Source organism: Pelmatolapia mariae, linkage group LG16_19 (genome assembly GCF_036321145.2).
Source record: "Pelmatolapia mariae isolate MD_Pm_ZW linkage group LG16_19, Pm_UMD_F_2, whole genome shotgun sequence".
Taxonomy (NCBI): Eukaryota; Metazoa; Chordata; class Actinopteri; order Cichliformes; family Cichlidae; genus Pelmatolapia; species Pelmatolapia mariae.
Window position 1 is genome coordinate 58,407,544 of NC_086241.1, and position 27,107 is coordinate 58,434,650.

The window sequence follows — 27,107 nt, forward strand, 5'->3', positions numbered from 1 at the left end:
GTGATGTAGTATGTGCTTTGATTTGTTTCTTGATGGTTTAAAACATTGCTGCTGCACTGAGGTTTGCGTTTTAATTTCACGTTCATCAGTGGGATAAGTAGGGATGGCTTTACAATAAAAAGGGAGCTATGTTGTTTTATTATGTTAGTATACCTTTCCTAATGCTAGGCTCATAATAGGATAGCTGAAGCATCCATTTACCCAACACAGAAGAAAGGTAATTACTGGTGACTGATAGCATGGCAGCAATTAGATTTTGCTTTGTCTTTAGTGTTGATTTGCAAGATGTATTTGCTCCATACTTCAATAGATAATTGTGTTAGAACTCTCTTTTACCATTTGATTTTATTTTCCATGACTAGCTATATCCTTCTGGTTCATTCAGGGACATTTTTTTTGTTTATGCTTCTGTCAGCAGTATAACCTCAAAACAACACGATAGTAAAATTTGTTTCATCAAAGGGAATACACTTCTAACAACCTCAAGAGCATTTTTAGATTTCAATTTATCTGATATAAACATTGTAATATATGTATGCAGGATAAAGCAGGACAATTATAGTTATGCTGAATAATGCATACTTAACCCCCTACTTATGAATGCCATTAAAATGCATCCAACTCTTCCTAGTGTCCCTAATTAACCCTCTAATCTTTCTCTTTCTCTCTTTCTCTCTCTCTTTCTCTCTGTCTCTCTCTCTCTCACACACACACACACACACACACACACACACACACACACACACACACACACACACACACTTAATAGAATTTATTACAACAGTGTAAAATGACGAAATTAAAAAATAGTAGATGTATGCTCCCTAGTGGCATGTTCTGTGTAGTGCACGCTACAAAATTATGACGTCAGAAGACAGAGAAATTAAAATCGCGCATGCTCAGACTACTTCAACTGTCTAAATCCCACCTTAAACTTTATTTCTTCTTGCTTCATATTTTTTTCATTAATTATTGTTCAATTTCATCTTCTTGTCTCTTGATTTTTCTACCCAGTTAGCCCAATAATAAATAGATGGTTTATCTCCTCAGGAGGGTGTCCTGTACTCATATGTGCCTCCTTCAAATGGCAAAATCACACATTGTTCAGCTTATATTTGGTTACCACATACACACTCAATTTGACCTGCTGTAACAAACAATAGTTTTATTCAAGATTAAACATTTAGACGACCACAGAATAGATGAACAGGCATTGGTTTAACACAAGGTTGATTTTTCTGCTGCTGCCCTGGAGACCCACTATTAAGCAAAGCTTTAGCTCACCAATTTTATGCATTTCTATCTATACAGATGCATACAGACATACACATGTGCATGTATTGTATATACATAGGCTATCAGTTAGTCTTCTGTATAAAGTTTGCATCCCCAGATAATGTTAAACATCGGGTCAAGGTTGGTTTTGATTAGAGATTCTTGCATTTCTGGAATTAAAAAAACAACAAAACAAAACAAACAAAAACCTTTAAATCTGTCAGTTGAAGTGATGTCATCAATTTTAAAGAAGTTCATAAGACGTGTTACAAAGTTTCTTGGAGACTCTAACAGTAGTTTGCATATTATCAATTGTCCTAGCTGTGTTCATTTATAGTTATCACTTAAAGAATGAGTGTAGTATTCGAATATACTAGTGACACTTCATAGTAGAAGGCAGTGTTTCCAAGTGGGTCATCGTAACCAGGAGCACAGCAAGAAAAACCCTGGTCTGAAAATGGCATCAGACAGACAAGTCCAGTCAAATGAACCTGACAAAGGCACCGACAATACACAGATGTAGTAATCTTTTTTGTTTTGTTTTTTAAAAATACACACATCAAATACGACATACTGCCTTGCAAAGAGACCATAGAAAAAAAAGGATGAGAGGCAATATAAGAAATAAAGTTGTACAATTATTTTTGAACTATACATAGACTATAACTTATCCATGCCTGTTGTCTTCCCTCTGGAATGTAAGAAGGGATCATTTCTCTGATGTTAAAAATAGGCAGGACTTGAGAGAATGCATCTGGCACTGAAGGTTGAAAAAGACTCTTATTCATCAAGCAGGAGACAGTAGAATCCCCCTTACCAGCAATTTGAGTAAGACAGATGGGACAGGTTGAACAATAGTTGGTGGATGAAGAGTTTTAGAGAAGATTTTGGATTAGCACCAACTTCAGAGATTTTTTTTTTTAACTGCGTGTCTCCAAGCATAGAAGGTGTGGCTATGATTTGACAATGACAATGAAACAGTATAGTAAGGAAATAATGGTGATGACATTTAGGTGATTCAGTGACATGGATGACCCTGGGGAAGGAGAAGCATTGGCAGCACAGTTTACTGACCAAGCTCATCCAGAACTGCATATGTCTGCCAAACACATCTGATTTTTTACTTTGAATTGCTATAGTGTACATGCATATTTTGTCTACCATTAAATGTGGCTGAGATGCTTTTCTTCAAGAATTTAAACTATCTATAATAGTGGAAGAAAGCTAAATGCTTGGATACCCGGATAAAGCTGAAGTCTTTATAATGTGTCCAAAGATATAATTAATATTTGCAAAAAATCTACTCAAATGCCCTCATTCTCTTTTCTTTCTCTGTAAATCTACTCAAGCACGATTAGACCCAGGTGTACACACAAAGAATCAGGGGTTAAACTGGGAGTATAAGCAGAACAGAAACCACCAGCCAACCAAGACACAGTGAAATTACTGATTCATCAAATTTTATTTGGTACATAAAAACAAAAAGCTATTTTTTTTATAGTGAGCTGAGCAAGCCCTCCTCTTCTCATTATGCTAGGATGAATCCCAGTTTAACCCCTGGATTTACATTCATGTTAATGTGATAGTGTATGCTACAGACCTAACAAGTGACAAGTTGAAACAGTTGCAAGGCTTCATGCAGTGCTACCTCATTAAGACATACATTGATTCTACTGTTGTAAGAAGAAAATTACTTAGGCCTTCCTAAACACTGTGTAATGATCTCATGAATCTAATCATAAAGTGATTTCATCTTACAAGCCTTTTCTAAAAATGTTGAAACACTTCTTCAAAAAGTAAATAAAATACAATGCAATGAAGAGCAAATTATTTGTATCCTTTTATTTTATGTATGATAGACCAATTGACGTAGCTCTGGTAGCAAAATACGGCAAATGTTTTAAATTGAGTGACACGTCTAGATGCACTTTAGCACCGGGACTCATTTCCTTTGTAGCAAGCCCATGTTATTGTTATATGTGCACAATGTGTATTGGCAGTGTTCCTTAAAAAAGGCCTTGTCTAGCTGGGAGTATATGGTACTCCAATATCTGTAGATATCATTCAGCATTAATGGCGCCTTCACAGATTAAACAAGCCATGTGCAAAAAGCACTCCATGTTACCAATTATGGCTTTTAAATTGCGAACAGATTAATACATTCTTTCAACTTTTCCTTGTATTGTTGAACTATTTGACTATGCAGACTTTTACAGAGTGGTGAACCCCTCTGCATCTTCCCATCTTTTACTTCTAAAGGAATTAGGCACTTTTTATACCCACTCATGTACTGTTTAACCGTATATTACAGTCAAATTGAAAATGAGCATACATTTTCAAAAATACAATCGTATTTTTTTAACCTTTTTTATCGTGTACTATTCAATAACTGTACAGTTTTAATGACATGCAAATCATTGCATTGGTTTTATTTACATTTTGCACAGCGCTGCAACGTTTTGAGAAACAGAGCTGCATTCAAAAAACACAACAGCCGTGATCTTAATGTACATGTGCCACATACAGTACGAAACTATTGTGATTTGCAACCTAGTTAGTGATCTTATTTATCTTTGTCTCCTTGCTGTATTTTTCGACATAATGCATATCTCTAACAATGCCAATTATACTTACTGTTACTGATAGAAAGACTTGCGTGACTAAAGATATGAGCACGTATGAGTCTAAGAAAACACAGACACTTGAATGAGTGTGACGCGACTGTGGTAGTGCTTACAAGCTTACATGCAGTTAATGGTTGAAGATGATACAGAGAACCAAAAACAATAAATACATTGTATAAAACATAATTTCATATCAATATATTAAAATACTATTTAAAATAATATCTTAGACAATATTGCAATATGAAATTGACCGATAAATAGTTGTTAGGCCTAAACAGAGAAATATATATATCTAAGTATCTGTGTCCTTCATAGTTTGCTTTTTTTTACTTAAATGATTTAAAGTTTCCAGATTTTCCCAACTGAGTAGCAGTACAGTCCAGAGAGCTAATACATTTTCTTTTTTTCCCAACAATAGTAACAATGAACTTACAGTACACAGTCCCATAATAAAGATATACATACTGAATACAATATAAATGTCAAGACAGAAAAATAGAAAAATATCAATAGAAATCAAAAGTCAAATACATATCAGAGAAAGAATATAGAGTAAAGTGTACTTATGAGTCTTTGTGGTTCTTGTTGTAGCTGGAGCTTGGATTGGCTCTCATTGTTGGTATATTGGCTGTGTAACTGTACTTTTTGTTTTTTTCCCAGTCCCGATACACACACTTCCACACAAAAACAAAAAGTTACACACATTTGCAAATACAGACACATGCAATGGCACACATGCCTGCAAAGGTGAAAGTGTGTACACACCCACGCGCACATACGCACGCACATACGCCTCACATGACCGTGCAGCATTTGCAGGTCTGTTTCTTCTCCTTTTCCTTCTCTCCCTCCTCCCCACCTTCATTAGGCTTCTCTTTTTCTGCCATGCTCCCGTTAGGTGGAGGCTGCTCTTCTGTGGCTGCGTCTCCGCCCGCTTTCTCCTCCCCATCCTCGATCACAACAAACTCAGCTTTGACATTGCCATCCACCCCGTCCATTCCTAAGGCCGTGCGAGTCTCCTGTTCCTCCTCCACGGTCTTGTAGCCCATGAACACTAGAGTAACTGGGTTGTCTGCACTAGCCTGGTCAGGACTAGGGCCGAGCAGCTTGGCCTCAATCCCTGTCACTTCTCTCTTGGGTGTCTGACCAGAGGTCTGCACTACTCCATTTTCACCTATAGAGAGCACCAAAGCATCGTTGAGAGATTAGGGAAGTGCATGAGAAAAGAGTGTGGTCAGGGTAAGACAGTAGGACAAAGAAAGAAAGGAAATATTGTTTAAATGACCTCCGGCATGGAGAACCGATTTAACAGAGTAAATCAAGAGGTTATTATGAGCACACTTTCTCTTTGTGACACTTGGGCTCAGGCTGCATTGCCATGGTTTCCCATGTGATGATACAATATGTTGCCATGGGCACCAAACTTACCTCCATTTTCTTTGGCCACACCCTTATTGGCTGGTACGCCTGTCTCAAGTTCTTCAATCTCTTGCTCAAGCCTGGCTCGGAAACACACACACACACACACACACACACACACACACACACACACACACACACACACACACACACACACACACACACACACACACACACACACAGAAATGAAGTATTAAAAAAAATCTGTGGGTCATTCATGACCACAAATTCTATGATATTTGAGCAAACTCTGAGTGCAAATCAAAACACCATTAAATCGCACTGCTACTTGCTACTCATGTTTTTTTTTTTTTTAATATTGTAGCAATTTACCGGTTAATTTCAAAATAAAAGAATAACAATGGATAAACTGCTTCAAAAATGAGACATATGGGGGATTTAAAATGCTCACCTGAGGATGACTTGTTCCAAAAGTTTGGTCTTCACCTCGTCCTCCTGCAGACGCTTCTGAGTCTCTTCCTCTGCTGGAGCTCCATCTAACAACCAGCGCTCTCTCAGTGCCTTTGACTGCAAGGATAATATAGATGTTGAGAACACAGATAGAGTGTAGGTAATCCAAAATATTTAACTTATGTTCTATAAAATGGATCTAGCAATGGTAAGACAAGGAATATAGTTTTACTGTGCATGTACTTGATGTGTCCATGGGTGTTGATGCATTTGTGTGCATGCTTGCTACAGTCAAAGGAGCTTATCTTTATGCATACATTATTATTGCACAAGTTGAGTGGTTAAATCGTTAGAAGCACCTCAATTTCTCCACATGCTGCACTGAGTCAGCCTCTCTTTGGACATTGATGTACTTTCTTACACAAGAGATTAGTGACACTATCTCTGACACTAATGATGAACTCTTTAGTTAATCTAAAGCAACAACATCTTCTTGCCAGGCAGTCTCGTACTTCTCTGCTGACTGCTGAAACTCAGGGATTCTGTCAAACACTTTAACTGCTGCCAAATAGTTTGCCAAGTGGATTAAATGGCACCCGGCCAGCGGATCAGGACTTATGGTATCAAACTGGAAAATCAAAAATAACATTTATTTAATATCATTATACTAAATTAAAGACAGGAATGGGTATATAGAGAGGTCGCTGGGAGATAAAAAAGGAAGTGGCTCTAATCTTGAACTAGATCAAATATTTCTTAGAGCTTAATTCATTCCAAGTAATATCTTTATGAAAAGCTTAGAAAACTAACAGTGACTACTATTATTCCTTATTATTTTCCAAACAGGCCAGTATTCTTATCTTCAATCCCCATCCACGTTCCATCCTCTGGATGAGTTAATATCAAAGCAAATACTTGGCGTGCTCTGAGGTAAATATAACAGTGTGTCTTACTCGCAGCTGTTGGACCATGCAGCAAAAGACAACCCTGCCTGGCCATATGGAAAAGTGTTAGAAAAAAAAGCTCTTGTTTTCACAAGTTAGGCTGAAAATCTGGACATGTGCTTGATGCGAATTCCTCTCCAGTGATGCAACTAGAATTTCTACCAAAAAAAAAAACCCTCCCCCTTCCTCTCTCGTGTAGCATATGCCTCTTTGCCCATCCTAAATTTTAGGAACCTAAAAAGGGTTGCAAATGTCAGGGTGTATCTCCCTCAATTTATATCTGTGTTTAAATTTTTTTATCTGCTGTTCTGTTTAAAATCTTACCCTCTCCATTGAGTAATTCAACTTCAGACATCCAGCTGCAGAGCTTTAGAGCACACACTTAACACTGTGTAATTCAACACTCTTCATTCCTCAGTCCTGCATGGTCTCTTGGGCACTGAATCTAAACCTGCTTTGCCCTCTTACTACTCTCTGAATCTTGCTTGCTCTCATGAGCCACACCCTACTACACCAGTGCCTGACATCACTTTAATGTGCTCACTCTTGCATATGGAAGTACTCACACACACACACACACACACACACACACACATGTCTGGTTTGCTATCCTCGTGGGGACATCCCATTGACACAATGCTTTCCCTAGCCCCTTACCCTAACCCTAACCATTAAAAATGAATGCCTAACCCTAACCCTTACCCTAAACCTAACCATAACCTAATTGTAGCCCTGACAGTAAAACCGCATTTTGAGTGTGAAAATTGCTTTCAACCCCGAGGGGACCTGGATTTTGGTCCCCACGGTGCAGAAAGTCCCCACCAGGATAGTAAAAGTCAGATTTTGGTCCCCACCAGGATAGTACGAACCCGTACACACACACACACACACACACACACACACACACACACACACACACACACACACACACACATGTCTGGTTTGCTATCCTCGTGGGGACATCCCATTGACATAATGCTTTCCCTAGCCCCTTACCCTAACCCTAACCATTAAAAATAAATGCCTAACCCTAACCCTTACCCTAAACCTAACCATAACCTAATTGTAACCCTGACAGTAAAACCGCATTTTGAGTGTGAAAATTGCTTTCAACCCCGAGGGGACCTGGATTTTGGTCCCCACGGTGCAGAAAGTCCCCACCAGGATAGTAAAAGTCAGATTTTGGTCCCCACCAGGATAGTACGAACCCGTACACACACACACACACACACACAAGTCAATGTGAACAGTTGAAAAGCTAGGAATGCTGAAGCTATGTCTCTCTCTCCATTGTTCTTTGGAGTAAAAGCTGCTAACGTAGCAGACAAAGGGCGGAACTGGGATACAGACATACGCACACGCAGACAAGCATCCATCCACACATGGATATGTTATGAACAGCTGGAAAGAGAAGAAGCTTATTTCAAATCACATTGTGCATCTATCCAAAAGTCAGTTTTGTCAAAATAAAGTTTCTCTGGTCCGTGTAGCATAAAAGTTTTTCATCAAACAGAGGATTTAGATTTTTTTTTCTTTCATTTTCATTTTGAGCTAATGTCTGTGGTATAATAAGAGGATGGCGAAAGTGACTTAGCGGTCCAAAGCTTAAATGTGGTACTTTTAGCCTTTGTCTCTTGTACAGGTTAAGCAAATGTCCTTGGTGACATTTAAACCTCAAATGAATGAGGTTTAGATGTGGTTTTAAAATTAAATGCTCGCTTGATGCATGCTCTCCTTTCCCAACTTTGTAAAAGTCTGTTAGCTGTGAGTGCTAATTGTTTTATTTTGAAAAATCACAGCTTGTACACACCTCTGCCAACTGCTTTTCTCCTTTTAAGAAAACATGTTGACATTTACTGACTGCTGACTCCTGTTAGCGTAATCATATCTCACCACATTTTCTGTGTTAACAACGCTAATACATCATCTTACCATTTCGTCAGCACTAAGCGTGCAAGTCTGTGTACATATATGTGTGTGTTTAATCATGTACTAGTGTGATTTAATGGTGGGGTACATGCCTAAAAAAATGTACTGCGTAAGCTAAGACGTTCATTAGGATTTCCACATCGGTCTGCCTCTGAGTCAAGAATACTTGCTGTGGTCCACACAAAGAGCCTTCTAACAACCCTGGACAGCATGATTACACTTCCCCTCTGTGTGTGTGTGAGACCAAAGTGGGGTGCGGTGGGTGTAAGAGCTGTTTCCTGTTGGTGGGAGTGGGACAAAAATCTGTTTCCTCTGCTAAAGCCCACTGCATTGTCTGGAGCTTCTGTGTTCCTTTATGAAGCAACCTACACAAAACTGGACGCGACATGTACAGATACACACTTACAATGGTTTGCCTGGAAAATAGAAAAATTAGGAGCACACAGGGACAACAGTACAGGTCACTTTTAGAAACACACACACACACACATACTCATGTGCACATGGCAAATACACACCTCAACCTTTGCTCTTATCTGTGACCTGCTGAATTGTCGGTGGCTGAAATAGCTTTGATAACGCTGACACATACGCTGACAAAAACCTTGGCTCTGATATAATGAGTGTGTGTCTACATGCATGAGTGTGTGTGTGTATAAACAGCATGTGGAGGAGCTTTTGGTATTATCTGTTATCCATTCTGAACATTCCGTGACAGCAGCAGTTGGGGAGTATCTCACTATGTTGGACAGATATATTTGAAGGGAACTGCTGATTTTAATGTTGTGTGGGTGTCTAACATTGCTCACACACGTAAGAGCATGAATCCCAGAAACACGCAGAGGGCTGACCGGCAGTATTTCTGTTAGCTTGTTAGAAGTTCTGTGAAGGGAGAGGCATGTAGGAGTACAGATGACACATACTGTACATTAGTTTTATCAGTGAAGAGCTCGAGTGCATTTCAAACAAAGCCAAACTGACATGTTCACGAAGGATGAGCAATGTGATGCTGGGGTCAGATATCCCAGTTTATGCACTGCAAGCACTCTTTTGGTAGCAGATGGAGAAATTCACAAGTGTAGATGGGGGGTGATAGTATTAAATAATAACATTTAAACATGTGCAACAAAGATAATTAGTACTATGATTACTGTGAATGCAAAAAAAAATCTACTGCTCAGGTTCAACTAGCTCTCAAGCTTCTCTGTATACCAACTGAATTTCATTTGCTTACTTCAACAAATGGAATAAGAATACTTGATATACAAATACACATAAAAAATGGTGGATGGATTTCTTTCCTGGAAGAAATCCAACAAACTCAATATGTGCCTACACAAGGTGGAAAAACAGTTAAACTGGAAACATGTGGCCAGCGGCAAGAGAAGCAGGGGAAATGTGCTGATGAAGTAGTGAGCAGGAGGTAACTGAGAGTGCCCTGTGCATACTATGAGATCAATGTGTTGTGGACACCAATACTTGTGTGTATTCTTGTCAACCACCAAGTATTCTTATGGGATACGTGGAAAATGTGTATGCCTGTGAATGTGTGTGTGTGTGTGTGTGTGTGTGTGTGTGTGTGTGTGTGTGTGTGTGTACCTTGAGATGCTGGAGTTGCCGTCGGTCATCATCCAGCTGCCTCCTCTTGTTTTCAATCTCTGTCTGCTTCTTCCTTTTCTCCTGTTATGATATACATGCGTTAAGATTGCTAGGAAATGCGCAAATGCATATTACAAAGATTAGAAATAGAAATAATATCATAACTTTAAAGAACAATATGAACTATATATTTATTTATGAGGTACTAGTGTGGCAACTTGGGAATTTTAGTAACTTCAAATAAATAGAGCTGCATATACGGCATCTTTAGTAGTCAACCAATATATTTTTTATATACATACATACAGCTTGTTGACCATAGGCATAGGAATGTAGTACTGGCATTAAACTGATATCATGTAGTAATATAAATGTGTTTCCCTATATCTGCCACAGGTAAAATAAAAAAGAGATTGCAATATACAAAATTTAGCTAAACAGACACCTGGATGTTAAAGCAGAAAAGGCAACAAGTGACAATAAAACATTTGTGAAGTATAAAAGATGAACAGAGACAGAGGAACAGACAGAAAAGGGCAGTGAGCTGTAGCTACTATATTAGCTTTTGATGTCCTCTAATGGATGAAGGAGATGGGATCTAAAAGGTTGAGTCATTAAGACTGGCAGTCAGACCATGACAAGCAGCAATGATTTGTTGTTTCTTCAGCCATCAGTGTGCATGATGTGCACTGTGTGTGTGTGTGTCTAAGTGTGTGTATGAAATAGAAAATAGAAAGCAGAATGTGTCTATGTGTGTAGATAACTTACAGCGATGGCCTGGAGTCTCTCCTCATGTGACACCTCAGCCATCCTGATGAAGGGCAGACAAGTTAAGGGGCAGCATGAGAGAGAGAGAGAGAAGGGAGGAGGGGGAGGGAAAAAGAGTTACGCCTCATAATGACCAGCGACATCAGATATTACACACAGCGTCAAGCAATATTCTGTGACCCCAGTATTTGCTCACTGGTCATTTACCTTCCAGTGATTTCTCAGTGACTGAGGTTAAATATCTTTCTGTTTGGCACTAAATCACAGTCTCTTTCCAGTCAGGAAAAGTTGGTGCAGGCATGCTAATGTGCAGGGAGGGCTCTGCTGGAGATTCCTGCTTTAATAAGTTCCAGACAAGAGCTTCAGGATGGAGGATGGACAGATGAAAACTTAAAGCCAGAGGGAAAAGACTGCACACTGTTGCTTAACGGAGATAGGAAAAAGCTATTGCTATGAAAAAGTGATAAATCCTGCACTGAGTTCCACCTTTTTCTGTAGTAAATAGTTGAGATTATCAGATCGAAAAAGCAGCACTTATCGTGACCTCTAGAGCAAATTAAACATAGTGATAAATTCATGATCCCAGACTGGAAAATTTAAATTTATAAAGACTATATAAGACAGAATCAGCTGGGTACAAGAATTCAGTACAAGGATTTTAGTATGCAAGCTATAGACACCTTCACTAACAACTGTGAGTGCTATATACGGGATATTATGACGTTGATACATTCATATACTATATTTAACCCTGACTACTTTCAGCTCTCTAAGGACAGCACTTGTTATGTGACAATAATAGCTAATGTCTCCACACATGTTTTATTTTGGTAAGTATTATTGTGCTGAGAGGGAATTACTTCTCTTATAACTATGTCTAATGTATTGGGATATAATCTTCCATTTAAAAACTACAACTAGTCCGTTACTTCTTACATTAAATATAACATCTAGGTGAGAAAACTACTGTTTTAATAAATGCGAGATTTGATTTATGTGACTGTAAACGGATGATACAGTTCTGGCAATTTGCTGGTTTTATTTAAGTTTGTATTCAAACAAAGTCTCAATCTCCCCAGGAGTGGACGTGTACAGAAAATCTGAAGGTCAGGCTGTGCAATCCCCCCCCCCAAAAAAAAAACCTGTGCAAAAAACAAAAACAAAACAAGCAAACAAAAATCAAACAAACAAACAAACAAACAAAAAGCAACCAAAAACTCAGATACTTGACGTTAAGTTCATGACAGTACAATTAGGAATAGACTGAATATGTCTGGCTTGTTTGGAAGGGTTGCCAGGAAATAGCCTCTCCTCTCTAAAAAGTCCATGGTAGCACGACCTAGGTTTGAAAAGTTGTGAACAAACCCCAAAACTTCTGGAACAATGCCAATGCTGTGTTTGATGAACACTAAACACAGTATATCAGCAGAAACATCTCATCCTAACTGTCAGGCACGGTAGTGGAAGGATGATGATTTGAGCTTTTTTTGCAGCCACAGGACTAACACAGTTTGCAGTTATTTACTCAACCATAAACTCTTTTATATATCAAAGTATTCTAGATTCAAATATAAGGCTATGTATCTAAAAGTTAATGGCTGGCCAAAACTGGGTCATACAACAGGACAATGCCTGCATGTACACCAGCAAATCTACAACAGAATGGCTGAAAAAAACTGCAGGGGCACAGTCCAGACCTTAACCCAATTGAAATGCAGGACTTTAAGAGAGCTGTGCATAAATGAATAAGAGCTTTGAAAAGAAGAATAGACCAAAATTTCTTCACAACAATTCAAAAGACTGATAAAGTCATATACAAGATCTACATGCTCTAGAGGTGTTTCTACAAGCTCTCAAATCCTGGGATGAGCTCAGTTTGTCACAGGACTGCATAGAGTCCTTTGTAAACCTTCATTTGACTCTATAAATGATGGAAAATGAGGACAAACACAATATGTCTCATTTAGGTTTTAGACAAAATAACAAATTAAAATATTTTTTATAAAAATCCACTATTCAGGAAATCAGCAGGCAGGTTAATCAATGTTAAAAAAATATAAGAAAAGTTGCAGTCCTAATTAAGAATTACATCCGTAGGGCAAACTAATGACTTTTTGGTTTTTCATCTCTAATTTAAATTATTACTATTATGTACTGTAAAAACATTTAAAAGGTGACATTTAAAAAGGTGATTCACATAAAACCTTAAGGGGAAGTATGTCTCTTTCGCCACATAAAATTACACCCCTGCACAGATATAATTTGCTATAATAGCAGGAATCTTTAGAAACATTACAGTGATCAAAGTAGCCCAAGAATTAACGTACTTATTAAATACAGGTTCTGAATGACTTGGTGTCAAATTATCCATTTTCTCTACTCCCAGAGAAGAAATTAACTTCTCTGACTCTGACTAGAGTTTCTGGTTGCTTAAGCATTTGATGGAGAACAGAGGAATGTTGTGCTCTCTCTAGACCAGAATGAAAGTTTACCACAACATATATGGGCTCATCATCTTTATACTCATCTAATCCAATCTTTTTAAAAACAGCTATGACAAAAACAGCTGTCAACCTAACCTACAGCAAAGCCAGTAACATTTCTAAAATTGTTTGATTGTGTTGTTGTTGATGAGGAACGAGGAACAGCATCCCTGCTTGTAACAGATTGTATCATTTCTCAGCTTAGTACATACAAAGGTTGGATTGTGAGTGGAAAAATGCAGCATATCACCAGTTCACATCCCTCCTATCCCACCCTTTTTTGCGGCTGCATTTTTATTTCCCACACAAAGGCATGCAGGGTAGCAGCGCTGACCTAAAAAAGATAAAGAAGCATCTTTTTTCATGCTCAGTGTGCAACCATTGATCCTCTAAGACTTAGGCATGCATAATGGAAGGTCAATCTGTAACATGTCCAATTACTGGCTTTCCTGTGCATTTACACACATATAATCAAACAGCTCACTTCTCTTCCATTCCCTCTTCTGTTTTTCCATCGAGCCACATCACCATCACATGGAGACCCTTGGGGGGGAGAAAGTAAGAACCACAATCATCTGATCACCTCCTGAAGTACACACAAACACAGACATATTGTACCGTCTAGACACATTTTTCCAAACTTCTTCCTTTCCCCAGTGATCCAGACATGTGGATGTACTGAGTCAAATCAGCCTTTAAATGGCTTAATGTGGTAAGATTGCACTCTCAAAAATAAAGCAAATCTTAATTTTGCTTATAATTGTTTGTTTAGAACAAAATTAAAAAACATATTAATTATGTTTATAGTTTTTTTTGGCGTCGTTATATAGCGCATTTTTGTCCTAAGCCTTTGTCCCTTCCCATCCCTCAGGTTATAGTGGAAGATGGGCCCTTAGATTAGTGCACATCTGGAAACTCATCTGAATCATTTCATCGGTGGAATTTGACCAGGGAGGAGCAGCTGACCTCTGTCGTTTTTAAAGGACCAAACATCTTAATGTGGAAAAGGTCAAGAAGCAGGTCCCACCCGCAGCTGAACTTGACAGCAATTATACAATGAACACATTACCACTGTTTGATACATTTGTTAAAAATGCAGGATAGAGACACCATTCACAGCTTCACATTTAGAACACCTGAAATGTGCCAAATCACCAAGAAATTTTTGCAATTTCAACTGCTTTTTAGTCACACAGAAATGTAGTTTTTGTTTTTATTAAGTAATTATGCATAACAGGTTTTGGACATAATTTTACTATGTATGTGCAAGTTACAGACTTTTATTAGCAATGAGCTGATCGACCAGCTACGGACTGAAATCAGTCAATTTTCAGCATTCTTGGCTCTGATTGGTGACCGGCTGGTCAGCCTCATCTATGTCAGATTATGCAACATGCACACTGTGGTGCAGGCAAATGGTTGCATTCGCATTCTAACAGGTTGTTGGAATGGAAGCTCTTCACTATGAGTTAAGACACAAAGTGTTAGAACAGACCTAATGAGACACTTAATCTTCACCCAGACGAACATGGACAATTTAAAGAAAGTAACAAAGCTGCTAAAGCTAACCAGAGCTCAAAGGATCAGAGCAGTTACAAGGAAAAATTATGGAGACAAGAAAACAGAAAGGGGCTGACCTTTTATCTGGTGAAATTATAAACATACTAGAAAATTATTTAAGTAAATGACCTTTGTTATGGAAATCTGTTAAAGGTTCTTTTGTTTGGTGTACAGTAACAGTTATTTGCACCTCTTTCCAGTATCAGAGCACTTTATTTTCAGTTACTTCAGCTGTTTCAGTGAGAGGACATCCTGCAACTTACTCAAATTTTGGGGACACTATAAAGTTTAATCTTTTTTTTGTTGTTATGAAAATAATATTTAGCATTGAAGAAAAGTTTACTTTTGTTTGAATACGCTGTCATTTATAGTTTTTACAAAAAATGTGAAATTAGTAGCTGGAAACTGAAGACTGGAAGTGATACAATTTCTATGCCTGCACTTAACTCTTGGAAATTAGCTGGCAGTTAGCATTTCTAAACAGCTAACTGAGCATTAGCATTGCTAATAGACTTCTCTAAGTTCTTCTGTATTTCCCTGTTTACTTTTTATTTTTGATGCTCTTCCTTGTAATTGGCTTCGTTGTAATTATCCACTTGTTTACTAATTGGGTTACTATTGAGTGATTAGACCATTTTTTTCACATTGTTTGCCATCCATTTGTCTTGTTGACATTTGATCCATTTCAGTGTTGCACTGTCAAAAACTGAAACTGAAAACAAATTTATCACATGAGCACTACATAAGCTGACCATCTTAATAAGAGAACCATGTGATTTTCTTTCCCTGTGATTGCCCAGTGAGCTACTGCTGCTTTAAAACATTTAATTTGCAGTTAGTATATTAAACATCAGCAAGTAATATAGTTACATCAGTTTCCATCAAGCTGTCCTAGCTGGATACAGTTCAGCTAAAGCACACTGTAAATAAAGTTAGCTTTGCATAGATAAGTGTAATGAATTTTAATTTAAAAGTTGTACAAAGGTTGTATTATGCATTTATCTAAAAACAGGATGGCCTCAATTGTGATACAGATATTCTGCCCATGTTTTAGTTACAAAGACAAGAATTCTGTAGCGGTAGTGTCTGAAATGTATCAACAGCTTTCTGCACACTAGTTGGTTTAGCTGGTTTTAGCAAACAATAAATAGGATGAGTGAGTGGACAAGTGAAAACATCTTACAGTTTCTTCTTTGTGTTTAAGCAGTCCAGCCTGTTTACTATGTGTGGACTTTGCTTCTATCCTGCCAGTATTCATGTAGTGCTTTTTATTTGGGAAGTTTCATTAAAGATAATTTTTTTTTGCTCAACTGACTACCAAGTTGTGACTGTGAAAACGTAAATACAACAATAATCTAAAATCCAGATTTAATCAGATGGACATGATATCAGGTGATATTAAAAAGTACTGATAACAATCCAGTCACTGTCAGGTGCATCTAAACATCTACATTTAGCAACAGTGAATAATGCTTACAATCTTGTGCATGCAAGACTTAAAGGCAACAGTCCAAAACCAAATGTTAGTGCTAGTCCTGATTGTCTAACCTCTGGGATAATATTGCAATGAAATTTTAAGGACATATTGGAAAACTGTGTCTACCTTGTTGGAACACTGGGGGCCTATGTCCTACAGCCTCTCTCATAAATTATTGACGCACAGGGAGAAAGGAAAGCAGGCAGCCATCTTTGCCACAGTAAAAAGAGTAATTACATTTATGACAGAGAAAGACATCAAGGGAGGGAGACAGTCACTAAGAGACTGGTTTGCCTGACACAGATAAATGCAAGAGATCAAAAACATCACTCAGACAAGACTAAGCGATGGATGGATCATAACGGGCGGATTTAGAGACAACCAGCAAGCTAAAACCACATTTTTGACAATATGTAAAGGTAGGTACATATCAGAAGAAGTCTGAGAAACACATTAATGACCAGCCCAATTCCCTATTGAGTGCACTGCTTCTGTAGCATTTCCAGGAACACATTAACTGCCAGTGTACAGCAACAGCATCCTCTCTTCTAATAGCATTGTGCTCATGGTCCTCTCGAACCAGCAGTCACTTTACATACTCTAACTGCACTATAATGCACTAAAAGTAATCAATTTAATGCCCATAAATGTAAATGAATTATAACCCAGTGGTATATCTTTGTTGGGGGTGTTATATTGGCATAAAGTCTTACTAGGATAAAAAAAAAAAACTCCTTCAAAGGTAAAGAAAGTATTTTCATTCCACTTAATTATTAAGATACATAAAATCAACATTAGGTTCTTCTAATTAAACCCCCCCCCCCATTTCATCTCTTCCTGATCAAACTAATTCTACCTTCTGTAACAAAAACACCACTTTTTAAATGTTTACATGTTGCCTTTGTAGAAGGAATCAAGTTTGCTGTAGAGAATTTCCAATATGTGATGACAGAGAATAGCTATTCTTTGACTCCAGACAGCAATAGGTCTGCTCTCTGTCAGCAGCGGTGGCAGATTGTATCAGTCCCCATTACCTCGAATTATCTTAAACAAACACCTGTTGGGCAATCCAACATGCTGATTCTGAACATGCCTCCTACGCTCACACATACTCAGATGCACAAATTTATTTAAAGCTTGTTTGTGCAGCATCTGCTCTTCATTAGGTAGTAAACACTTTAATGCACCTATACTGAACTGAACACCTACTGCACATTAGGACCAGGCGGAATCAGGTCCCTTGACAAAGAGAGAAAGACGGATAAGAGCACTTTCAAATGATAGTTAATAACTGGAGTTAATTAAAGTTAAATCTGGTGATATTTCTATATCACCTTACTATAAGCTCAGTCATAAAGGGAGGTTTTAAGCCTGATCTTAAGAAGTAGATAGTGCCTGTCTCCTGGATCTAGACTTAAAGCTTTTTGCATAGGAAGGTGGCCTGATAATTCAGTGCTCTGCCTCCCAGTTTGGAAACTCTAGGAACCACAAGTAATCCTGCAGTCTGAGAGCAAAGCGCTTAACAAATTGTCTGAAACACTCAAAGCCAGCAATTAATTGAGCCAAAAAGTATCATTTATATAGTTAAATCCTGTCGACGCTTATTTCTGTGGTCCACAGAGACCCGCTGCTGTTCGAAAATTGCTCCCCAAACATCAATGAGCCAGCCGCACGCACTGGGTGACATGTTCCACACTGAAATATTTACATATATGACCATGAACATGGCCAATTTAACTCTATACTCCATCCTCCTACTTTACTATGCCATGTGCACAATCGGATTGTTGTTGTTTTTTTAAATATGAAATATGAAAACCTCCTATAGTGAGATGTTGATAATCACACCAATGATCTGGTGCCGAAAGTGACCAAACAGAAAAAGAGGAAAGACAGAAGAAATTTTGCTGTTCTTTCTTATACTGTATTGCCACTAATGGCAAGTTACAACAAATAAACAAGACATTTGCTAACTTAGGCTGTAATTCATAACAGCGAGAACCTTTAAACTAATATTTTGCAGCTATAATGAAACTCCTGGGTACACACAGACACAATCACAAAAAGAAACCCAGGGAAAAAAGAAAAGGTGACTGAAACGGCTGCAAGCCAAAAAAATAAGAAAACAGAATACTATTTATTCTGCAAATCTGGAGAAATCCCAGATGTGAGCAAGACTGTCATTTCTGGCTGCTTCCGAAAGAACAAGCATGCCAGACACAGACAAAATAACAGAAAATGTTTCCTCTTCAGAAAGAAGGATGATGGTGAAAATGACTCTTGAGTTAATGACACAGACCCTGCATTTAAGAAACGCTAAAACGCTCTGGAAAAGGAAACTGATCTCGAATCCAATCACACTGACTGTGTCGGAGTGGCCCTTCTTTCTCCTTCTCTCTACTCCCCACTTCCACGGCTTCCTTCCTTCAGGCCAAAAGAGCACAGGGACAACAATACTCCTCCCAGCCTCTCTGCCCCAGCCACACACTTGTCCCAGGCCATTACACACATATACACACCAAGACTTCTCAACCACCACCAACACACACGCAGCTCTGCATCCTTCTATCTCAGGCAGAATACAAATTGTGCCAAATATAAACAGTACAGTGCCTATAAAAACTAAAGGAAGTCCGCTGAGGTCACGCGTTAGTATTCAGGAGTCAGAGGGCAAAAGTCCTTTCCCTTTGAGGCCAGCCATAAATAACAGCTCTGTTAGCACAAAAGAGAGTGAACTACTGTGTAACATCTATGTCGAGAGGGCAAATGGCAAGTCGCACAAAGACTGAGACACATGTGTTGGGACGGGGGAAACTGGGAAAGTTCTGATGTCTTACTTGTTTCAGTGTCAACAGCATGCAAGAATGAATGAATCCTGACTTTACGTATGTAGTGGCAGGATTTCTAGCAAAAAATGAGCAACCACTCAAAAGTATTCCTGTGATCTTTATGACTCTTTTGTCTTTTCTTCTGTACATAAATGGTCAAAGTGGACTGCTTTTTATGTATCACTTTTCTAGTCTTATTGACCGCTCTAAGCACTTTTACGGTTTGTCTGTTGGCAACATTAGGAAAAAGACAAATTTCATTAAACTTGGCAGAGAAGTGAAGCATGGGCAAACAAAAATTCAGCTAAATTTCACTTGCTTAAAATGGTACATCAGTGAATTAGCCTTGGCAGACCATGTGCTCTTCATACGGTCTTCTAGTTATAAAAAATAATTAATTCAATTACATTTGTATTAAATCCTTCACCAGTTTGGAAAGTGTTATTTTTTGTATTGTCTAACAGCAATATTAATGAAGTTTATTTATTGGGGCCACTCATGTCACTCAAAGTCAACAACTATAATGGAAAATTGTTAAGGAAACATAAAATAAGCAACACAACACTAAACATGAATGAGTTACAATGGGTATTATGGCATTACAAAGAGATTAAGCTAGTTAAGAAAGATTACCTTAATTTAGGTCACAAAAATAGAAGTTTTAAGAGTAGGTTGAGGATATGACAGGAAGCTGAAGGTGGTAAGTTTTTTCAGTGGGAGTGGCCAGAATGGCTCGAAATGAGTATTTGAGAGGGACAGATTAAGGCAAGGCTGAGATAGTTTAGACATACACAGAGAAAGACAGTGAATACACTGGAAATAGGATACTGAATATGGAGCTAAAGAGGAGGAAAAGAGGAAGATCATACAGAAGATTCATAGTGAAGGAGACAGAGTTTGTGTGACAGTATGCTATGGATGGGGTGAAATGGAGGCAGATGATCCACTGTGTTGATCCCTAAAGCGAGCAGCCAAAAGAAGGAAAAAAAAGATATGCTTTGAGCAAGCAAGTTCCATCAGTAGCCAAAAACTTGTTGTCACAGACTGACGTCAGTCCACAGCAATCATAATGGCACAAAAATGGGAACAATCTTTTCTTGTATGCAATTATTCTCAAACTTGTGACACAAGGCAGTGGAGAAGGTGTTGCGTAACCCTGCCTTATTTTCTCAACCTTCACACTGCTGGCCAATAAGTCAATATGAAATTTTCGCTTTGGAAAATTACAGAAATACTCGGATGCAGCCAACTCTAATGTGTGAAAAATCTAGGTTTTCAGGCACTTTTCAACAATGGCCACATTTTTTAGGCATACAGACAGGTCAGTATTTCTTCTACTCAGTTCCTAATGTGCAACAAATCTCCACTCTCACATTCTTTCCACCAATTCCTTCCTCGTTCTGCCTTCTACAAATACCTAATGAAAAACCTTTAACAGAGGCAGTGTCCCTACCCTGTGCTGCTTCTCCCTGGAATCTTCATCAACTAGTCTCATCTGACCGATCTTGACCTCCATTATGCTACGCTGCAAAACTGATGAGTTTTGATCTTTGCTTGTTAATGTTTAGATATCCACAGAGTGCATGCTGAGTCCACAACTCCTGTGACACTTTATGATCGATCCGAGTGTTTTGATTATAGCTGTAGAGGTCAGAATGCAGGTTTAGCTTGTCAAAGGTAGAACTATACTACATACACAGTACACTGGATCTTTAATATCACTGATACCTGTGTGACAGGATATAATGAAGACTGACGTTTGGATCACTGTTTAGATCAGCGGTCCCCAAGCTTTTTTGCGCCACGGACCGGTTTGTGCCCGACAATATTTTCACGGACCGGCCTTTAAGGTGTCGCGGATAAATACAACAAAATAAAACTAGTACCGGTACCGAAAAAAAGAAGATTTATTCATAACACACGTGAAAAGACCCAGGAAAACCGAGTTAACGAAAAAAACGATAACAAAATAACGCTAAAAACTGATAAAAACCCTGAAAACCATACATTTCACACCCGAGTCTCAACTCTCGCGGCCCGGTACCAAATGGGGTTGGGGACCGCTGGTTTAGATCATCAAAATTCATGGAGTGGCAATCGGTATAGCAAAAGGTGAACTCTTTTAACTCTGAACCTGGGAAACATTTTGTTCTGTATTGGAAGCCCAGTTTCGTTAGAAGGAGCCAAGCTATCACACAAATAAGACTGGGATGGAAAATTGCAGATGTTTGTAAATTATGACCTAAAGGTTCATAACCACAATTTAAAAAATGAGAGCAGTGATCATCCTAAATGAATTACTCAGAAGATTATTTGCCATGTGATTTAAACTCAAATCATATTTGCTAAGTTCCACCTTCTCACATTTGAGGATTTTATGCTATACTTTTCTGAAACGTCGCTGAAATTGTTTTATACTGCTAGTTGGATAAAACAAACAATTTAGCTGGTCCTCTTTCACTATTTTTACAGAATATTTAACAGACAAAAATCTCTCCTTGAAAAAATATTTGATCAATGGATCTTAGCAGCCATTGTTTAATATTTGTAGGTGTGATTGAGGCCTGGTCTTGCTATTGAACAGCAGTTCCTAGGATGAATAAGAGTTCTGGACAAAAGCTCAACCTTTTTGGACAGAAGATTAAAAACCTAAGCTAGAATGAGTAAAGAACAGGATAGTGATCCCAATTATTGACTTGTTCTTCAGCCTTTTTGCAAAAACAGTGTAACATGACCTGCTGACAACACTGTCTTTATGCTTACAGAAAACCCATTTCAGTAGTGGCCTGTCTCCTGCATCCTGGTGTGTTCTTGTTGGTCAATAAGCAAATTCTATATATCCGGAAACCTATGGACTTGCATTACGGGAGCAGCCTTTCTATGTTAATGCAGGAACCATTAGGCCTAATAGGTGTCTTCCCTTATGGCATGATCCCAATATCTACTCAAGGCTCTCAAGGACTTGTTTATACTAAGTATGTTTGTCCAAGATCAGCCTGTCCAATCTCTTCTCACAAAAAAAAGTTTGATTTACAAAGGGGACAAGGACTAATATTCATCCTACTTCCTCCCCTTAAACCATATTGCCATGTGTGCACCCTGTAGATGAGGTTATCAGCAGAGCAAAACGAAGGGTGATCTACTGCTTATCAATAGGGCTTTTGATATTATCTCTGCAACAACACTGATGACAGTCATATGAGCATGTGGGAGTGCACATGTTTTGGGCAGTAGGCACACACACACAGGCGCACACACACACAAATGTACAAACACATACTGCTGAGCACACTTCCCTCTGAGATTAAAATGACTTAGTGGCTAAAAATGACAGTTTATCAGAAGACACACTATCCGCTGGAAAGAGATTGAAAAAAACAAATCCTCTTTTGCCTTATCTGTCATGACAAAGCAGCAAGGAGGGGGATTTGTAATAAGAGATAGTCATAAAAAAGAAAAAGAAAAAGTGACTATCCAGGAGGAAAAGAGAAGGCAGAGATTAAGAAAAAGAGAAAAAAAAACAGAGACAGAAAGGGCGAGGTGGATTGCAAAGCATTATCTAAGAATATCTCACATCATCATCATCGGCCCAGATGTTACTCCATATCACTTTGCATGCTTGCTGAGCAAGCTTTCACTTCCACTTCCTCTTTTGCCCTACAATACCATCTTTCAGAATGGGACAGTAAGTTTAAAGACATTTGGAATGTATGACATTCATTTTCCACGACTAGCTTACAGATCTGATTTTGTAACCACTGCATAAATGGTTTCTTAATGACAGCAAGGTCAGAGAGGGTAATTGGCAATATCCATCACTCTGGGGCTATTTGCTCAGGGCAGGATGTGAACCCATGAGAGGCCTCTTGTCCACTTGTAATAATGCTGTACCACCCAATTCTGGCAAAACTTCTAGGAAATTGCAACCCAACAGTTGTCGAGGGTTCTACGTTAAATTAGATCTATTTACTCATACACACCGCTCTAAGACAAAAGATTTTCATGAAACCTGCATTAACTGATATTTATACAAACAGTTAGTGTGGATCCTGATAAGATTTTAATTATACTGATGCCAGTATTGACTCTGCTTATAGGTCTGAGTCTTTATGTTATTGATTTGTTATTGGTTTTCTGTGCAGGTCTAGACAGGTTTTTTATTTTATTTTTTGCATCAAAACAGCTGTTTTATTATCTGAGAATTATCTGAGAGTCTGACAACAGTGTAAGAGCTGCATATGAGTCAAGTACCAAGAGTGTGACGCCACTTTATTGCAATGTTTAAGTGCCAGAAAATAATAAAAGGAATTGATAAGCTTGGAGTCATTTGATTCACATCGGTATTCCTAAGGGAAGACTTATAACTACTAAATGTTCATCAACTGCTCACTGAGTTCTGTCTGTTTGGGTTGGCACTGGGCAGGTAGTGTACAGTTGTTCATCATAGTTGCTTTGTTTGAAAACCTGCATTTTGCAACTGGCTATATGTGGTGACAATGAAGCAAAACATAAAATCTGGGAGGGGGGAAAGCAAAACAATCAGATGAATAACACTAAAATGGTCATGTGTCCCAATGTTAATCTGAAAATGCTGATTATAACCTCTTTAATTTGTACAGGTTATGTCATTGTGACTTTATAACTGTAAGTGTATTTTGGATGCTGCTTACTATGACTTGTCTCAATGAGGATTTCTATTATTAGCCTCTTGGCTTCTCGAAAGGCACTTTGATTGCAGTTAGTTGAGAGTAAAGAGTGTTACTCATTCACATTTCACCTCGCCTTTTTTTTTTTTCACTGACTGGCCATGAATAGGAATGAATGACCTTCCAGTTACCAGGCTCATTTCCCCTAACTAAATTGGTGAACGCAGACCCATCCCAGTACCAAGCCTGCCAGTGCAGGGCACAGTCATCAACACACGCATGAACAATCCATCTGTTTGTTCCATTCATACATGCAAAATGACTGGCAGAAATGCACAAACAAAGCTGCACGTATGCAGAATTCAAAAAGACAAAGACAGAAATGTGACTGTCCAAAGTCATAATGTCAGATAATGTTTGGGTGGGCAAGACAAGTGCTGTCGCCTCCACTGTGAGTTGCTGACACGACACAGAGCAGCCAACTGGATATAGACCCTCCACTTACATGTGGCCTGGCTGGGGCCTTAGGACTTAACTGCTTATAAAATGAAATGAAACAACAGAAGGCAGGAAGTGCTGCTAATAAACCAAATATCCAACCTCTTTTTAAATGTTTGACCAGATAATTAATTATCTTAAATCTTACGAATAAAATCTTAGAATATTAAATGATATAATGCCTAATTGATATCTATAGTCTTACACGTTTATTAATACTTAAGTGGTGAGGATTACATTTTGCGTTATTTTCTATTTACTAGTCAATTACACTATTAGACAATAAAGACTGATGTTCATTGTGAAGCAAACAGGCTCTCGGGACTTGAAATCAATTAATTTTGTCTCCTTTTCAACATCTCTCTGATGGCGATGGCTGACCTAGCAAGAGGATAAAATGTCTGGCTGGAAGTAACCTCAGAAATCAATCCCCCTGATGCACTTTTTTCCCCAGCATTTATAAGAATCAAACAGGTGTCTCTTAAGCTTTTTTTGAGGAACATACCTAAGAGTGTGCTGTGCTACTTCAGGGAAATCATGATCCCTTATGTTTATGAACTCTCAGCTATCACGCAAGGGCTGGTCTTGTCAACAAAGGTGTTTTCTACAACAGTCAACAAGCCCCGCAGAGCAACAATGAACACAAGACCAAACAAAAACACACACTTTGTCCGTTTGTGCCTATGCATGCTGTGATCAAACGTAATTACAAAAAAAGAAGAAAAAAAATCAGGGCAAAAATTAAGGAGCTGGTCCAGCTGACATTGTTCTATTCACAGACAGGAATAGAAGCAGAAGAACACACACAAGCCCGGGCTACGTGATATTCTGGGAGGATGGAGAAGCCAGGTTGTGCCACGGCTGGCAGCCTGCGCCTGGATTCATTTGAGCTAACGTCGTCTATTTAAGAGTTTCATTCGCCGCTACTACAAAGCCAAGCGCCTCATCCACTGCACGGTGTAAATTCCAGACACGAGTATGTAATGGCCAAGGTTTATCAGCTCATGCGCGCCATGTTGGAGGGGACTGCTCACATCACAACACACACAGAATACCCTGTTACTCTCCTCTCCTCCAGTCTGTAACCAGTCAGCATCTCTCCACCCGTGCAGTGACGGCCATGCACGGCTGGCTGGCTCCACTGGAAATTCACCATCGAAGCAACAACAACAACAACAAATAAAGAGACACTTGCTTCGCACATCAGATCGATATTACATGACGGATCATGAAAGGCATCCGCGTAAACACGTCTTCCCATTACACCTGTCGCCCCCATTGGAAGTACAGTAGTGTAAGGCGGCCCTCTAGGCATGCAATAGAGGATGATATGACATAATAATGCAGATGTTCAGTAACTCTCAGCCGCTGACTTAAGCCAAAGCAATGCTATTTTCAATTTGCTCTTATCTGTCTTGAAGGATGCTGCGCCTCCTGTGATTACGAGTTGTAACCTCATAGCATATTAATGCAGCTGCACAGTGCTTACACAGTAAGGAATTTCACTATTACAAAACAGCCAGTATTTTGTTAGATATGCATATTTCATCCACCCTCTCTCATCCCTCTATGTCAGCCCTCGTGTCCGAGGCACAGGATTGATGCTTAAATGTTCCGCCGCTGCACAACCAGCCGCTGGACAAATCACCAAAAGCAGGTCAGCTACAGGAAAACATCACCAACCGCAGCACACTGAAAATCACGACTTACTCAGTTTACAGATCCCTTTTTGCTTCCCGCCGCAGACGTCTTCCAAACGAGGTGTCGTGTTGTTTATTTTGCGAGCGTCAATTCGGAGCACTCTCACACCCCTTCCTCTCCTCCCCCCTTCTCTTCTTCTTTTGGATGGCACCCCTTGTGCTATCGCAGAGGTGATGCCGAGGGCAGCTTGCGCGCACGGCCCGGCAATTATAAGACACCGATGGCTTCCTCTCGGGCGAAAAAGACGCACGGCGGACTTGGTTCCGCGCTGGGTGGGAATCTCATGGGTTGTGGGGCGTCGTCTGAAGCAGGTTGTAGACTAGTCAGGGTACGGGTGTGTGTGTGTGAGAGAGAGAGAGTCAGAGTGGTATGTGAAGGGGAGTGCAGAGGGGGAAAGGATACGCCTCCCAGCCCCGCGAAGATAAAGGGGGCCCTGGCTGCGCACCACGTTGACTAAGATAAGGGTCCTTCTCTCCAAAAACGAGGCCCTGCTGGCTCTGCTCCAGCCTCACCATATGACGTGCAAGGAACCGGGCTGTCTGCTTCAGCGGTGCTTCAAAAGTACGTGCAGCCTGAGGCTGGGACCACATCCAGGATTTCTACTAGAGGAGAGAGCGCCATTCTTTCCAGTTTTACTGTTTCTCCGTCTACTCCATCTAGTGGTGAAAAGGCTCAGTGTCAAGACTCCTTGAAATTTTTTGCACGAGGAATCGCATGCTGAAGGGTGAATGCTTTCACTGGCTCAAGGAGCGGGTTTGAAATGGGATTTCGTCGCCATCTATCTGCTGTTTCTTTAACAAGTCAGAAACACTCGGAGGAATCAGTGTATACTTAAGCTGTTTGCTCAGTTTCGATCATTTACATTTTATTTATCCAATTATTTGACATCTGCATCCTCTAATCATCCAAAACATGTTGCACCTGCACACAGTATACAGTAGG

The 27,107-nt window shown here is 39.2% G+C and overlaps 1 protein-coding gene across 3 annotated transcripts; it reads right to left on the reverse strand.

Annotated features, from left to right (window-relative positions):
* Window positions 1-1,138: 1,138 nt before the first annotated feature.
* Window positions 1,139-27,004, reverse strand: palm1b (paralemmin 1b). 3 transcript variants are annotated; one of them, XM_063498780.1, is made up of 7 exons: window positions 26,175-27,004; window positions 13,940-13,998; window positions 10,973-11,015; window positions 10,205-10,285; window positions 5,734-5,849; window positions 5,331-5,401; window positions 1,139-5,076 (listed from the first exon to the last, which is right to left on the reverse strand). In XM_063498780.1, the coding sequence occupies exons 2-7, from the start codon at window positions 13,984-13,986 to the stop codon at window positions 4,697-4,699; spliced, it is 738 nt and encodes a 245-aa protein (XP_063354850.1). In that variant the 5' UTR covers window positions 13,987-13,998; window positions 26,175-27,004; the 3' UTR covers window positions 1,139-4,696. The 3 variants fall into 3 exon arrangements, with proteins under 3 accessions (XP_063354850.1, XP_063354851.1, XP_063354852.1); XM_063498781.1 differs by having other exon boundaries at window positions 13,940-14,041; XM_063498782.1 differs by lacking the exon at window positions 13,940-13,998 and having other exon boundaries at window positions 26,175-26,998.
* Between the last annotated feature and the right edge of the window lie 103 nt (window positions 27,005-27,107).

Excerpts from the sequence above, each read along its gene's own strand:
- palm1b (XM_063498780.1), bottom strand. The coding sequence starts at position 13,986 with ATGGTGATGTGGCTCGATGGAAAAACAGAAGAGGGAATGGAAGAGAA. Across the intron at positions 11,016-13,939 it reads GAAGAGGGAATGGAAGAGAA|GATGGCTGAGGTGTCACATG; the intron begins GTGAGCTGTTTG and ends GCCCTTCATCAG. Across the intron at positions 10,286-10,972 it reads AGAGACTCCAGGCCATCGCT|GAGAAAAGGAAGAAGCAGAC; the intron begins GTAAGTTATCTA and ends ATATCATAACAG.